This window comes from Scatophagus argus, chromosome 17, assembly GCF_020382885.2.
Source record: "Scatophagus argus isolate fScaArg1 chromosome 17, fScaArg1.pri, whole genome shotgun sequence".
Classification (NCBI taxonomy): domain Eukaryota; kingdom Metazoa; phylum Chordata; class Actinopteri; family Scatophagidae; genus Scatophagus; species Scatophagus argus.
In genome coordinates, this window is record NC_058509.1 from 17,685,060 (window position 1) to 17,702,867 (window position 17,808).

The 17,808-nt window shown below is 39.7% G+C and overlaps 1 protein-coding gene across 1 annotated transcript in view; it reads right to left on the bottom strand.

Annotated features, from left to right (window-relative positions):
- Nucleotides 1–6,881, bottom strand: part of fam135b (family with sequence similarity 135 member B) — a 41,372-nt gene extending 34,491 nt beyond the window's left edge. Inside the window, exons 1-2 of the mRNA XM_046418242.1 lie at nucleotides 6,758–6,881; nucleotides 851–947 (exon numbers count right to left, since the gene is read on the bottom strand). Of these exons, the coding sequence (XP_046274198.1) occupies nucleotides 851–927 (77 nt within the window). The 5' untranslated portion in view covers nucleotides 928–947; nucleotides 6,758–6,881. The remainder of the gene's footprint in view (nucleotides 1–850; nucleotides 948–6,757) is intronic.
- Nucleotides 6,882–17,808: the final 10,927 nt, after the last annotated feature.

Sequence of the window (17,808 nt, forward strand, 5' to 3'; positions counted from 1 at the left end):
AGCAAATATGTAGTTATTGTGATTTGCATTTTAGGGCAAGTTAATCAGTTGTTCTGAATGTTGTTGACAGAAGCATTCACTCTGTGTTGTATTGTAAAGGACCATTTCATTGGACCACACAATGTCCTGACATACATTTTCAGGGGCTTATGGGTACTTGCTCAAACAGGCCTCAGCACCTTTTTTTTCTTTTCTTCTTTTGTGATGGAGTGAGTTACAGTGTAATCTTTATCCAGCAGAAGGGAAAGAGGCGAAAGGGTACATTTACACAAGAAATTAAATTTTACCTTCAGCGTTTCTTTTATCAGTATTCACCAATCTGTTCCTATCACAGTGCACACACAGGTACCATACAATACTGTAATAATGTTTGAATCTGTTAGAGGAATGATCTATGTCGTACAGCTTGTCTTGTCACATGCAGTCAGTTAGCAAAGATTACCTGAAATGGAGGAAGATACTGTTTGGATTATGCTGAGCTGCAAGAAATCATTTTGTGACGCCTTCCAGTCATATTGTAGTGTGATTTCTCTTACAGTATAAGTACCGTCTGTTCCAGTTTGAAAGCATTATGTTGAACTACTTATGTCTCTTTCAAATTTTATTTTTGAATTCAGTTCCTATTCAATTACAGAATATTTTAGCAGAGAAAAAGTCAAAAGAACAGCAGCTATTTCTGATAAATATTAAACTGTGATGATCCTTTGGAGGCAAGTGTGAGTATGTCCAATGATTTGCTGAGTTGCAAGATGGGATGTCAGTTCATTAAAGTTCATTAGTTCACACAGTTCATTAAAATCATGATTTAGAATTCAGAAATGTTCAGGAAAAAAAAACAAACAAAGCTTACCCCCTTTGAAAAAGATCCACATTGTGAAACTTGTGCAACTCTACAGAAAACTCCAGTGTTCCCTGTACTTCAGACATGATATAATCCCATTCATCACCTGCCAAAAGAGAAGACAAGCAGCAAATATGACATACCAGACAGATAAGAAATAAAGCAAAAATAAGACAGAATACACAGTGGAAGATAACACAAATGGTAACATTTCTAAAACCAGCTCCCACTGTTATTTCTTCTGTTGATACGACTCATAGTCCAGTGTCCATGGACCTGACTGAAGGCAGACATCTTGGTCTGAATAGTTATCACCATCACTATTCAGGTAATTCTTGGAAAACTAAATAACACCCGGTCGTTGAATCATTTCAGAGTACAAGCAGTGCTGTGTGCAGCTGTAAACTGCTCTCATTGCTGTGCCCTTCTTAATATAGGATGCTGCGAGCTGATTTGAGCTCAGCCTCTATTACTGTAAATGTCAGCTCTCTGGTACATTGTTATTATTACCTGTATAATTATGGGATTAGATCTGTGTACTGTATGATTCTGCTGTTTTAATACATTGACCTTTAATTAAACATCACATACCTGCAAAACTGGTAATTACATCATAATTCTAATAGTAATTTTTGACTGAAACAGGATGATTTATCAACCGCAATTTCTTCTGCCCTCTGCTGCATTTTTAATTGTACGAAGCTTATAGTTTAGTTTACTGAAAATCTCTTTGTTGATCACACACTGAAGCACTTGATCTTGATTAAGGAAACTCTTGTTATACAGCTTTGTACATCTAAACTGAACTGCTGAAAAATATACACATTCAGTTCTCATTCGCCCTTAAAATTAGGGGTTCAGCATGTTCATAAATGATTTTGATCTTAGTGTTAGACCTAAGGTTTACGAATACAGCCCCATATCAACAGCTCACTGACATAAATGCAAGCAAACACTCAGCGCAGCTAAATGCATCAGATCATAGAAAACAGAAGTCTCTAAAGGAACCTGTGATCATCATATCTCTGGCACGCTGAAGTTCAATTCATACTCATTTGCATGTTTTCCACTAGCAGTAATTAAAGCTCAGTGTTTCCCTAGTACTTCCAAACATGAACCATCTAATTTTTCTTTAAATCCCTACTGTCTGAAAGCATTAGGGGAAAACAAGGACCTGATACTCAGCAGCGTTCAGAGAAAGTGCTGTGGAAGCTGAAACCCTAAAAACTGAGCTGCCCCCAACTAAAGGAGATGAAACATTGACAGTGTTTACAGTGGAGTGCATCAAATAACCTCTCACCGAATGCTTTGAAATCTAATCCTTGTATGTGTGTGGTATTTGGTAAGTGTTCCTGTTAATGCTGTAAAAACCGACATGGAAAGTCATCACTAGAAGGAACACGTGTCATAACAGAAACAGCCATCGCAGTGAATCACCTTTCAGAAGGGCAGCTTCACTTGTGCATTATGGCTGGTCCTCACCTTAGCAGACTTAAAAGCAGCACTCCATTTTCGTTAAACAGTGAAGACTTATCTACACAAGCTGGTTTTATTACATCAGACCTTAGACACTGGGGTACTGTGAGAAGTTAATTCGCTGATACTAAAATGCTTAAGTTCTGGCTATTTACAGAGGACTCCAGCTTGCAGATATCCTGTTAATACCAGCGATCTTTCTACTGCGACCAACAAAAAGTAAAGCAATTGACTGTTTTATCTTGGTTACAGTTACAGCCATTCCTGTCAAGATATTCATTCATCCTCAACATAGGCAGGTTATTTTAAAAGTGATAGAGTTGAAAAAAATCATAGAAGTAAAGAAATTACAATAGTTGGTGGCAGATTTGATCAACTGTAGCTAGCCAGATGGTTAGAATAGGCTTTGCTGTCTGACTTTTTAATGTTTTCAGCTGGCTCATGTTTTAATGAGAATGGCCATATAAGTTATCATGCTAACAAAAAGCCACATGGCAAAAAGTCAGCATCCTCCTCGGCTCATGAAAATAAAGAAAGAGTGCTGTTCATGTGTTGCAGTATAACAGTACGTTATAGTACATACAACAATGCAGACATTTTTAGTCTGATCAGCTGTTTTAACTGAGGGAGATCTTTGGCAAACTTAATTCTATCTTGGATAACATGCTGGAGTTGCTGAAGAGGGTAATTCACCTCAATGAAATAAACAGCAGGACAGAGCCGCAAAAATCTGATAACCTCAAGGAGTGTCTTCTAGAGAAATACCACAGTGTGAGTGTGTGTGCTAATTTCTAAACACATTGGTCTGGAGGAGAATAAAAAAGGTCATGGTGTTGGTGTTAAAGCATATGAACATAAAAGTGAACAGTCCTGAGAAACACACTATCCTCCTTTAATATAGTGCATTGCTCACTGCTGCAAATGTCCTGAACAGAAAAGAAAAGACGCAACTGTTTTGTCTCTCCTTGCTGACTGTGCATGTCGTGTCACAGTGACACACTCGCCACATAACGCTGAAGCCTTGTGTGTGTCAGTGTGACCACAAATGACAATTATACGTCATTTGATGTGAAACTGTGAGACCCTGCAGCATGTACCAGTACTGTCAGCACTGATTAAGCTAGCCGAGGCTGCTTCATTGCTTTCCTAATTCAAGCCAACATCCGAGTTATCTGTTATCAGCTGTCTCAGAGATTCAAAAAAGGAGATGCTCTCTTCTCCAAGAATGTGTTAGGTAAGCAGTTAGGAGGAGAATAAACACCACGTACATGATTGAATGGAAGCTCCAGGGACTTAATATGCTTTCTTTCCCACCAAACCAATCGCTAGATAGCTAGAGCACACAAATATTACACAGACTGATTATCAGTATCTGTTAAAAATTCATCAATAAGTTAATCAAATCAGTGAGGCACAGAGCAAAACACCCACGCTGGCAGCTTCAAAGGCACACAGCTGTCATTCATCTAAGTAGGATACACGGTGCTTTCTTTGAGGACCATGACAAGCATGATCATGGTGATGATGATGAAACAACTGCTCATCTGCAGCATAAGACAAAGCCTTTAAAGAACAACGTGAGGTTACCCTTATTTTGAAACTGTCAACAAATCCCATGAAAGCAAATCTAACAATACATTTGTCCAACTCTATATATTCCGACTTCTAAGCCTGCCTGTGACATACAGTCCTAAGCTAATTCTTGCCTTCTAAAGAGGTACAATAATATTTTATTTTGAAACCAAATCTCAGAAGTTTAGGGTTACTCAGACAGTACTTGCTAGTGAGATAAATTCTCAGGTGGTTTTGGTCTTTTCATTGTATTTTTTTTTTTTTTTCAACAGAAAGAAAGAATATTGGCAGGCTTGCCTTTATCCATCAAGCTTTATCCTACAGATAAAACCTTTTTCTTTTGTCTAACTCCATTCATCCTATTTTTAGTCTTATTCAGTCAGGATCCTTTATTTTCCCACCACAATTTTTACAGGTCTTTGAAACACGGGTCTTTAATTTCACATAACATTTTACATTTATCTCCGTACTTGCTTGATCATTTCTTAATATAACAGAAAACTTTGGAGCAATACTTATGCTATACTTATATAAATAAATCTTGTAGAAAATCCAAATCCAAATAATCAAAACACTTTAGACACTTTCTTTTTAAAGTCATGATATTCAATACTTTCATTAAAAGCACAATGTAGTATTCACGTTGATTGCTGAGTCTCATTCCCAGGTCAAAGTGAATGAGGCTTAACAATCAGCCATGACTGATTATTACACCTTTAAATGAAAACCTTTTTTGATAATATTAATGAAAGACTGCTGAGACATCACATTGGATAGAAAACACATTGCATACGTGGATTTTAACATATTAGCGTGTTTAAGGTTTCAAAAAGTCTTGATGTTTCAAAACCAGTAAAGTTTTCTTCTGGGATTTCTTAAGTGCAAATGCATGGTGTGTTCTGTTAGCTGCACAAGGCTGCTGCACAACCTATAGACTAGCTAAGGCTTATCATTTCCTGTTTGTGCACTTTTACACACTATTTCCTCCTGATCCTGATTTTCTACTTGCAGCGAATCATTAAACACTAATCATTACAAAACAACCATCTGTTGTCTTATTACAATTTAATGCAAGCCACACACATGCTGTCATTTTTGGAGGTCTGGAGTGTGCAGCTGCAGGAATTCCTCCACCTTAAGGAAAAACTAAAACTCCTGGCTGCTCTTAAACTGCCCTCCTACCCTTTCAGCAATTCCTGTTGGTGTCAGCTCAGCTGGGAATGCTGACTGACATCTCCAGTCTCAGTTTGGGGAGGATGAAGGGGCAACATGGCCATGCACGGGGAATGAGCAGATTCTGCAGGCTGTGTAGGTGTCATTGCAACACGGAGAGTCATTGTCTGCCACGACTCGAAGCTGCTGCATGTGTGCACAGCTCAAAGGGCCGGAAATTAATCTCAGGCATTATTTCATTCATTAACATCCAACTCCCTCTGCAGAACACAATAAGAGAAAAAGGACTATCACCAAATATAGGGGTCTGTTACAAAAGACTAATGAGTCACAGGACCTCCTTCAAGAAAAAAAAAATAAATGACATAATACAAATGTTTAGAAAGTATTTTAATGATATTAGGATATGTTAAATCAACGTTACTTTAAAAGCATTTCCTTTTCACTGAGTCTGTTCTAAAGAAAAAGGATCTCTGCACACTGGAGAGGAGCATAACCACTGAGCCAGCAATCATGTGATGGCTTAATCTAGCATTTGCTAAAAACTTCCATGATGCTGTGTGAGACTGCTGTTTGCTGCAAAGGCAAAAAAGAGACCAAGTGGCACGAGTCAAGTTATCAAGTTAAACGAATTGGAGTATGACTCTGAGAGGATGTGCCTGGCTTTCCTTGCTATCTCCAAATGAGATTCTTTCATTCCTCTGTAGTGTTTAGGGAGCTTAGAGATCATGGAATCTGCTCTCAAGATCATAAATGGATTACATTTGTAGTCACAACTGTGATTCACTATTAATTTGTTTGTACGAGAACCACTACATGGACGTGTGTGCAGGCTACACATACAAATGTGCAGGAGCTCTTCAAAGACTGGTTGAAAAGTCTAAAGAAGGACACGAGATTGAATTACTTTAGAGCAGCTGACTGCTTTGAAATGTCACACTGTTGTACTCTTACATGGTCTTGTGGCTTTCTGCTCAAATTATATGTTTACATGAGTCACATGAGAGTCTGAATTCACGCTGTGTTACAGTATGAGCAGCTTTATTAACTGTAATCTATTTAACCTTGCATCATTGTTTACTTCTGTTCTCATCTTTTTGCAGCCCACTGTGACATCCGTGCATTGTTTCATTTTGAAGTGGGAGCATTGCTTTGTTCATTTTAGACAGCGTGAAGGACTCTTTCAGACTACAGCATCTGTGCAGAACTGATGATAAACAGCACACACTGTATTGGACAAGCATATTTCCTTGCTGTAAAGACACAGAACCACACAGCACACATTTGCCAGCTTATTTTATCAATTTAAATTTCATTTACACATTTATTTTGAGGGGTTAATTTGGTTGATATGCTCATTTTTCTTTATTAACGTATCAGTGTGGACTGTCCTTAAGTGTGTTTACAAAAGGACACATTCCCGACGTCCACACATGCAATAGGTCAAAGACCCTCAGCTGCCTTAGAGATGCAGAACATATGATGTATGAATGAAATTCACCCTTAGACTCTATTGTTTCCCATAAAAACCATCCTCACTCAGCCTGACTTCGCACTAACCAGAATGCAGCTTTCTCTGCTGGGATGGAAGACAACGGACTTCCCAGTCCTCTCATGTTCCACACACACATGCAGACCACAGCCATCCCGGCAAAGGCGAAGGAGCGTGTCACATGTAGAATAAAAGAGCCTCACCTTAGCAGTGATGAAGTGTAATATCCGCAGAGGGTTCGCTTCCAGTCTGTACTGAGTAAATCACGATGTTTATACCACCGCTTCTCCTGCTGCTGCTGCTGTTGCCATGGTTATTCATCCAGACCCTGAATGTTCTGCAGTCCCACCCCCCACCCCCCTCTCTCCCTCTCCCTCTCTCTCTCTCTCTCCCTCTCTCTCTCTCTCTCTCTCTCTCTCTCTCTCTCTCTCAATCCTCCCCTTATGTCTCTCTCTCCTGACGGGGATTTCAATTTGGGGAAGTGCGCACGGCGGAGTCTGTCGCGGAATCTGGCTGTGTGTTTATCCTCCGTGTCCGCCCGGCGTTTTGCAGACAATACATAGCCCATAGACTGTGGGCAGTTTCATAAGGGGAATATTAATAGCCAGCAGTGTGTGTCCTGCTGCTGCACTATAGAGTGTACGTCCAGCGGGCGCACTGACGTCAGAGCCTGCCTCCCTAAAAGCTGAAGTGAACCGTGCAGTCGGACATTACCATGTTATTAAACAAAGGGTGTGTGTGTTGTGCAAACACAATATAAATGGAGGCCAAACAAAAGAATGTGGGTATCACTTGACTGGCAGAGTGGTAGGAGCAAAAATAAACTTTTTTTTTTTGGTGGTATCATCTTTGTGTGGTCGCTAAAAAAAAGGTCAAGTTAAACATTAAGAGAAGAAACCGATAGAATTGGACCAAACACGGTGGTTGATTTGCTTTTAACCTCAGTCTCACTGGTTGAAAGCTACCCAATAGAAGTCACTTGTCCCACTGTTTAACCTCCCAGTGAGAAATTGTAACAGCAGCTTCTTCTCTGCACTGTGTGACTGGGAACCACATCTGATAAGGCTGATGTTGCAAATGACACTAAGTGTAACTAAAGACAAAATTAAAACGAAATGGCCTTGAGTACCATGATGCAAGGTCAAGGTTGGGCTGCCAAAGTAAAGTGGGAAGTCCCAATACTCCTGGGGGACCTCTGTCTGTCAGCTGGTTTGGGACACTAAACCTGCATTAATTAATTCATTTTATTACCACCTTAACATGTATTTTGGTAAATAAGCTTGAAATAAGCTTGAATCAAAGAATAAATCTTTCATTTTGCTCCACCATTTGAAGGATCTAATGAGAGAAACTGATCAGTCGTTTCATCCTTTCAGAAACTGCTTATCGGCAAAGTAACAACGGATAGACAGCCACCAACCGGCACTGTGTTCGGACAGTCAGGTGCTGCAATGAAAATGCCATCTGTCCTGGGGATTATGTAACTGCTAGTGAATAAAAATGTCCATGACCCATAACCTGTTGGCATTGGTAACTGTGTGTTTAACAGCTGTCAACAACAGGAAATTAGTTTTCTCGGTTGGTCTCTTTAGGTGTTTTGTGTGTGTGATGCACAAAGTGAAACCTTGCAGCAGCAGAATGACTGTTTTCCTCCTCGGTTCCCGGCTTCACCTTCCCCTTCAGAAACCCAAAGTCAATTGCTGCTTTTCTCTCATGGCGTTCTGCCATAAGCTCCGGGAGCTCTTGATTAAGAGAGAAGCGCTATTGATTTTTTTTTTTTTTCTTTTTCGGATGGTTGCCAGAGTCCAGATGACCATATAGTCTGGAACAAAAAAAAAAGAAAAACTGGCAGAAATTTCTGAGAGGTTACATAGCAAGGACACCCATTTTCACACAGTTCAGTATCAGACCTAGACTGTGATTTCTGGTCTACAGAAGCACAGTTGATATCAGCGGTTGCTGTGCTTGTTTTCTATTTGCCGCATTTTGCTTTAAATGTCATTTGGCAGAAAAGTGCTCTCTGGTATAGTCTAAAGAGGAGATGATCACAGACACACCCATCTTATGCTCAGTTCACATTGCTAATGAGAATTATATGCTACAGTCTTCACAGTGCCCTCCATCACTATCAACAAAACATCAGATGATGGAATATCTTCAAGATTCACCAAGCAATGAGAGCAATGAGTATCATCCCTCTTGAAGAGTTGCACACAGTCCACACTATCCATTAGTGCGTTTCCTTCCAACTGTTTTTATGTTCACTTACAATTTGTACATAAAAAACTGAAATAAACAAGATTAAAACAAAAAGTTACAAGAAAAAACTGCTTTTAAGTTGCCACGAGTTGGAAAAATTGCAGGCACGATGTGATGAAGAGTCATGGATACTTAAACACTGAAGCTGAAGCTTTGCCTCTACTAGAGAAGAAAACTAGCAACATGAGACTGTAACCATGCTCTAATAATACATGAGGCAAATATGAAATATTATATATAGATATATATCTTGTGACATTTCCTTCATGCCTTCCCATATTATTTTAGGTCACATGAGGTTTGATGGGTGCTCTTCCAGTTAAGTCAGTGCTGCATCATCTTCTGCTGTGGTTTCACTGCATCCAATACTATCTTAACCACCCCTGCAACTTTGGTTTTCATTTTAATTTGTCACCTGTCTATATCTGACTAATTCAACTTTTGCCAACCTAACTTTTGACTTAAAATCACGTAGTGTTGACCTTAGGAATATTGGCGGCCACGGCTCTCAAGCGATGCTAAACAGCTGACTGAAGCTAAATCTGTTAGAACTGAGTACAGCCATCTGCTCATTCATTAACGCGTTGCTACATTTTGTGTGAGAAGTATGTTACGTTGAAGCCTGACCAATTCTGTCTTGCTACTGTCTGCTTGCATCTTCAGTGCGAGCATCTGTAACAAACAGAGACCACCAGAGTGTCTGGTGTATCGTTTCACTTTGTTTGTCAAGTTAACTATTTCCATCTGCAAAGTTTTTATGCCATGCTAAGTTTAAATTTGAAATGTATAAATCCCCTTCAGTTCAATACCCTCTGGTCTGGTTTGACCATCTGCCTGAATGGTGGAAGCTGTTTTAACTGTAAAGCTGTCTATGTATTTAGAATGCAATGTCATTAAAGTCTCTGTTGCTGTAATGGTCATATAACTGAAGTATGCTAGAGTTAGCGATCAATGTTCATATTACTGTGCTGCACAACAGTGGAGTTGTTTGCTAACTCTATGACTGTTTCACATTATCAAATGTAAAATATCCCACATTATCACGTATTGTCCACTGGTGGATACATTTCAAACAAGCTAACGTTAAAGAGAGTCCAAAGTTCAATCACAGGCTCCAGGTCAAATTAATATTTTCAACAATAATTACTGTAGTGAGAGTAAACCCAAATACAAAATACCCTCTTATACATACTTCCGACAGCTTGTGGCTACTAACGTTAATACTGACCAAATACCTCACTGTCTAGCTGGTTAGCTGTGGGCTTTCAAGGCCAGGTGTTTGTGCAGGTCAACTAAGCTGATTCCTCAAAGTTACGGCTACATAAATCCACATCCACCACTTTACACTTCACACCTACCAGGGTGTAAAGGTGTCACTTTGACCTAACCTAGATTTTGCCAGACCTCAATTTGTTTAGGTTGGTGAACATAACCTTCCTGTTGTAACATTTTCAAAAGAGTATCAAACTTTACTCTGACTGGAAGGCCTTGAGTGTGTGACTCCGTGTCACAAGTGTGTTGGTCATGGGGCCTGCCGCATGGATGGATAATCACAAACTGTTCTCTCTTTCCCTCTGCCCGCACTGTGTGTGCCTACTCTCTCATTGAGAGCATGAGCTCTCAATTATCCAGGCTGGACACAAGATCTCTCTGCAGGATGTGTGAGGAGGCCCAGTCACTGTATCATGTTTCCCTTACAGCTCTCTCAGACCAGCTTTGTGGTGCAGCTACGAAAACAATCAATTCATGCAATATGATACAGTAACAAATACTTAATCCTTTACTTTCATATTGTTGATTATAGTAAATTGCAACATATCATATAGCAGGGACAGCAAATGCCAGGGTCAATAAACCAGTAATCCAAGATACACACGCCAACAATTAAGGGAATGAAAATATCGGAGGATAAGTTCTACGCATGCACCCTCATGAGAATATGTCCAAGTCAATGAGATCATTTTAAACCTGGACTATAACAGTTATCACTTTTTACAGGTCACAGGTTGCACAAATTTGCAGGACATTTGTGCTTTTAAAACAAAAATGACATTTGCCTCAGCAAAGTGGCTCCCGACACTTCTAAATGGTTGCGCGGCATATGAGCTGAAAAATATTTTTGTAATGAAAAGTCATGCATGGAAAAATGTCAAAATGTCTGTGCAAGCTAAGTAAATTCAAAGCAATAAAGAATGTATTTTCTCATTTGGTTTAATGTGATTTTCTTGCAATAAATTGGTCCATTCCAGCTCGTTCCGGACCATAGAATCAATTACATAACATGCAGGATACATAAACAGCTTGTCTACCTGAGGCGCTCAAGGTAATAACAAGGTTTTCTTCATGTCAGCACTACAGACTAACATGTATTCTTCAGCTACACTGATGAGCACACTTGATTATGAAATCCACATTTCATCACTCAACTGGATGCTTCTTCCCTATCCTGACCATAATTATTAGGAGAATTACATACAGCCATACGTGTCATTAGGAGGCACCATAAAGAAAAGGAGCAGAGGAGGGCTTTACACAAAGAGGCCCATGGGTTTCTGCATCTTTTTAAGTGTTGGTAATAAAAAATAGTCACCACCTCCTGAAGAACTCCTGGCCAATGGGAACACATTGAACAAACTTTTATGTGTTCTCAGAAAATGCTTGAGCATCCCCTGCACCACATCTCTCTGCCAGTCCTCAACATGCGCAGGTAGGACTGACTTCAGGGGGGAATTTCATATCTGTGGCTCCTTCTGCTGCTGCATCTCACAGCTGTGCCTCTTAGCTGAGCTCGTCTGTCTCCTGTCACAGAGGGGAGCGAAACATGGCCTTCCACAGCTCTGGTTTGACCAGGTAAATATCTCACGTTGAATTTCTGTTGGGGTTCTTCAGCTTTTGTATTTGAGCCTTTTGTGTAATTTTCTTAATAGTAATAATAACAATGATGACCCATTTCAGACTGGGTGTTCACAAATCTACTCCCAATCTTCATGTAGAAGAAGGATTTACATGTTGCTCTGCACAGCACTCTGATCACTCCCTAACTTCATGGGAGCAATAAGATCTGTAGCTTAGCATAGATTAAAGAAGCTGGCCATTTGCCTTTTAATCTGGCCCACACACGCATACATGCAACCTATAAACCTCTACTGCCTGACATTTTATCTAAGTAAAAGTGGGGGAGGGGGGGATCTCCTAAGTGATTAACACCAAGCTACTGGTCTTTAGCCTCTCAGCGTTTCAATTCCATTTCCCGTGACTGTGAAAGCCTGAAAGAACAAATTCATACTTAAGTGCCTACGGCATCATCACCTGTTAAAACACCTTCACACGTCTCAATTTTTTTTGCAGCAATCACGTTTAACATGACTGAATCGTACATCTGATGGCTTCATGCTCAATAGCGATCCATTTTGGGGGTTAATTAGGACGAATCAGAGAGCAGAAATGATGCCAGGATGTGTTGGCTCATTCTCAGCACTCTGAACCTAAAGAGACATCACAACATGGGTGGCAGCGAGAGGAAAGTCCCATCAAAGGTTGATGAATGGCAGGAATTGAAGTAGATGACATGTCATTAGCTAATTGACTTTACTGATTGATTTCATGAAGGCGTATTTACTGGAATACATCCAGGGACTTTCTTTGTCTTTGTGACTATTTTCTTATCTTTGAACTGTGGCAGTCAGTGTGAAACCACAACTGTAAACCAGGACCTTTAATCTTTCACGATGAACATTACACACATTTACACTTACAGTAAATGGGATCTGAGGGCATGTTTGACAGCATTTCATGTTAGTATTATTGCAAGTACAAATTTAAGAAGCAGTACATGCAACTCAAAGCCTGTAAGACAGTTTTCATATCTCTAAATCCACCCATTTTCAGGTGACTTTCCTGTCCAAAGGAAAGGTAAATACTGATTTGATTCCATCTGTGTATTTCCACATTTTACTTTTCAGCTTTTATTTTTATGCGATTAAGTAAAGTGAGAAGTCATTTTAGACATACGAGGAGATCTTTTAAGGAGACACACACACACAATCACTGTTTAGCAGACTATTAATACCCCTTTCATGTCTAGCTGTTAAATATTTGGTTTCACAAAGACAGACTCTGACTATGGCTGCACAAATTAATAGTCAAATTTCCTAATCTAACCATGTCTTGGAGCATTCTAGCTCTAGTTATTATTTGAAATAGCACCAGTTTACCATTTACTGTGGGCAAATTATTTTTAATTATTATTATTTTCAAAATAAAAACATGGCTGACTCAGCATCATTCGCTCTGACAGAGAATGATGGGTTCTGGAGAAATTCAGCAACTGCAAGGACATTTTACAAATTCACAGAAGAAGGGTGTTGCCGTACAGAAACATCCATTAGCGTAAACTCTCAACACAGTGCAGATCTGTACTGGGGCAGTCATGCTCATTATAGATTTTCACTGAAAAACTTCACTGCTGAATTTCCAGTGGGTCTTAAAAACACTATTTTAATTTTTGTTGCTTGTTCCACAATATTTTATATATTTTTTATGTCTTATCATGTTTTCTTCTCTTGTGCCATTTGGTACCTTGGTCCGCAGGTGTCTCCTATTGTTACTGTTCAGAGTTAGCCTAGGGGTTGGGTGGTAATAACTTTTAAGACTTAATAATAATAATTAATTAATTTAAGAGCAAAATTAAGATTGGCCTCACACTGATGACCTTGTCTAAAGGTCTCAGTTAAACTGTTAGCTTTGCAAAGTGTAAGGCAGCAGGATGATTTAGGTTCTGAAAAGCAGAAAATCTATGGTTTAAATTGTAAATATTTTCACCCGCACTGAGCTAAGCTAACCATTTCCTGGATTTAACTTCAAATTTAACCAACAGATATGAGACTGCTCTCGATCATATAACTCTCATTAAGAGTATCTCCCAAAATATTAACTCATTGCTAAATACCTATGGGTTCTTAATTTGAAGGGCTCAGTAAAAGTTTCCGTCTTGTCACAATTCATCAGTGATGTGTTGTTGCACCAAGTCTACACTGCAGATAAATCTGTATGGCAGGCAGACAGCCAGTCCCACTGGGGCTCTGAAGATGCTTCTTAAACGTGAAGGGCATACTGTTAGATCGCAAAGCTTTCTGTGAAGAGACCTTGCTGACTTAGCCATTAGTCATTTCAGCGACAGCACACTCACGCTCACACACCCAGACATGCACATAATCATCAAGCAAACATACCTTTGCTAGAGTTCACACACTGAAGGTGAGTTACGCCCTCAGTATGAGCTTGTCTATGTCATTCTTTTCTTTGATTGATGAGCTACAAGGAAAGAGTCCTCACTATTCCATCACTGATGACGGATTTTGGAATTGTGGTGGAAAGCCATCACAAGTCAGGACACAATTAAAAGAAGCTCAGGGAAGAGAGTGTCCACAAGCTTGTGAAAGTATGGCCAAAATGTATAACTGCTTAGAAACTGTAGTGCTGTGCAAGATCACCTTGGAAAAGCTGCATGGCCATTGCTGTTTATCATCCACCTTCTCCAGTATTTAAACGTACACATACGGTAGGCTATTGGGAGCAGAAACATTCACTTAGTGATGCTGGCAACAGTAAATATTATCCAGTAAATGTTAATCTAACTGACTGGGAAAGCTTTTAGTAAATTCAATCCTCTACAAGAAATATATCCCAAAGACTAAAATTTTGGAAAAAAAAATCTCTTTGACCTGACTGTTCTGAGGGCAGAAATGATCTGATTGGTCAAATTAGACCTGAATGGGCGGAGCCCAAGAACACCATTCTGTCCTGCTGAGTAACACTTGAGGCAAGTGGCCAAGAAGATGACAAATCTAGATGACCTGGCCTCAGATCAGACAAACTATTTTTAGATAGCCTGCTAAACATTAAGTATAATAAACAGTATAGGGATGTAAGAACGAAAAAGAAAATTCATTATGACTTAGCGACTTTTTGAAAATTCTGTCATAACTTCAGGAAAATTTCACTTTTCTGGGGCTTAGCTACTGAGCAAATTGCTGCTGATAGACTTGAAACTTTTATGATTTACTTAACCTCCATTCACTGATGTAAGCTTATGGGGGCAGCAGAAACAGGCTGTAGATAACATTGACATACAATCACCTTATACTTACATGGTAAATGTTTGCAAATGTGTGTTGTTTCTCAGTGACATATTTGTGTTTGTTTACAACCAGATAGCTACAGAGCAACATAAGCATTCTTTTGGAATTGGGTCCACATGATGAATGTAAATCTAATATTTATTGTCCTTATAGCTCAGGTGTTGATCTTAACTCCTGAGAGAAATATCTAGTTCTTTAACTGCTAAATGCTCTGTTATGTTCACCAGCTGTTTGGTGGTAAACAGGTTCTGTACACTGGGTTTATTAGAGATACCTTTCTGAAAGCAGCTGCCTGTTTGGCTAGAAACAAAACTGATGAGAAGGAACCAGAAATCGTGGACCATAACACAATTATGTGTTTAAGATGAGCAAAGAACACAGTAGCAAAGTGCTTTATGTCATTCCCATGCTGTTTTATTGATTCAGACTCAAAGGAACTGTCGAGAAGAATTAGATACATGACTGAATAATGACTTTCTCTATCATTCCTGAACAGAAAGCAACCGTGGCGTCTCTTGATGGTGGCGCACTCCCCTGTCTGCATGGCTCTGCTGTTCCTTCTCCTCACTCCAGCTACTGGACGTAAGTCATCCACTGTGCCATGTGTGATCACTGACACGTCACAAAATCTGCATGCCGTATGGCATCACCATTACTGTGAAACTGTCTTGTAAACACAGACAAAGAGGACCCAGGTTAATGATAGCGCCTGCTTGTTGACTGTTGCCAGGTCATTGTCTTTATCAGAAGTCACAAAGCAAAGGCCAGAAATAGCAGACGCACTGTGCTGGTTTGTGTTGTAGGATTAAATCAGATTAAATGTCCACCCTGATAATCACAACAAGCCCATCCTCTGCTGTTGTTTGGGGGCACAGTAACATGAACGCACAACAAGTGCCAGATACATTAGGTGTACTGCTTTTTGAAATTTGCCTCATTGTCGCAGCACACATGAAACTGCACAGAACACCTTAATTGTGGTTCATCTCCCGCTCATTGCATAATGACTGGCTCTCTGAGCGTAATGCCACTGCAGGCAGTTACTTTAACTACTTGAGGCCCACATGCGCAGTCAGATAAGTGTTTAGTGGTAGTAAATACGGGATTATAAATACCGTCTCACCACTTTATCTCATTTCTCAGCAGTTATGTGGGATGTGGGAACGGCTTCCAGATGTGTTGTGTTCAGGTTGTGCACTGTAAATGAGCTGACTCAGGTTATTGACTGGGGAGGCCCTCTGGCCATCACCATCCTTCTTTCATTGAGTTTTCGAGAGGCTTTTCACCCTCACAACAGCAGTGTAGCGGCTCAGGGATAGTGCCCTCTTCTGACTCATCCCAGGAATTGATTTTCCACTGTATGAAATACCCCAGTGACAGAGAATTCTTTGCAGTGATTTTCAAACATGTGCACCAAATACTAAATACTATTGCACTGAAACTGAATGAGTCTAAGTGTTTGTGAACTCACATCATTCGTATTAGCATCAGTTTATTAATGGCAGTAGAAAACCAGGGCAGGTTTTCATTTTGCAGATTAACAAAACAAAAACTTTGCCAACATGAAAGTATAGATTTTTCAAAAGACACAGTAATGGTGGAAGCTGAAATCCAGCAGCAGTGTGATTTATTGCAGATTACAGTTTCCACCAAAGGCGACTTCCATCTTCATAAATCATACACAAAAATAAAAAGGAAAGCAGCTCACCTTCCATATTGACCTTCTACAGTAAAATGTTTCTGATGACATATGACTTTGGAAACAGTCATGCAACAGTAGCTGCCATATCTATCAACATTATACTTCCATCTCTGATGACATATTTGGATCGCAAGGGGTGTCTGAGCAATGTGTAATATAAATCACAAAGACTATGTTGATGGAATCCACTAACTGCAATAAACTGACTGGTAATATTTAGATTTTGTCGAATTCAGCAAAGAGGAGATGTAAAAACTTAACAACTTGTTATTTTTTTTTCTTTGTCCTCTCAGAACTAGATCTCAACCGATTGGATGGCGACACTGTCTGTCCGCCAATGAGAAGCGGACAAGATGACCTTCCAGGTAATGACCTACACTTAGATTGCATTCAGACAAAAGTAAAAGCAGCAGTTTACGCTCTCGTAAAACCACGTTTCCAAAATCCCTAAAAGAGAATGGACTATCCAAAGGAAGGTGGGAAGTTTAATTAGTTGAACAGGGTGGGCTGCCTGTTGCCTCAAGACAGCTTTGGATTTCAAATGAGCCAAATAAAATGTTCCACTTGAGCTATACAGAATTTTACTTGGAACATTTCAAACTCAGCAAGATTATAATTGCTTTCCACTGCTCTACTTTGACACATCTGCAGACACCCATGGTGTTGGGTAGATTACTATGAAATTTGCTACAAACATTCAGGACTCCTATAATAAAGGATAAATTAAATAAAATCAGTGACGTTCCCGACACCTCCAGCTGTTCTTTGTTTCTTGCAAATTCACAAATGATAAATTGAGATGGTGAACATAAACATTATTACTGCTAAATATCAGCATGTTAGCATTGTCCTTGTGAGCTTGTTAGCATTTTGACTTTTGTCCTGAAAATGCAGTATAATTATATCCGGCCCGCGAGCTCATTTCATATAGATCTATTATTATTGTTACCAATAGCACACCAATATGAAGCGCTGATAACATAAACTACAGATCCCATAATGCAGCGCAACTGCCGCCTTGCCGTACTATTGGCTACCTGGGAACATTCCCGCGTCAATCAAGTCGAGCTCTGTTGCCGTACACAACCGAGGCTGTTGGTTTTGTTGGCCTAGCTTGCTCTTTTATGATTATTTCCAGCACAACAACAACGTC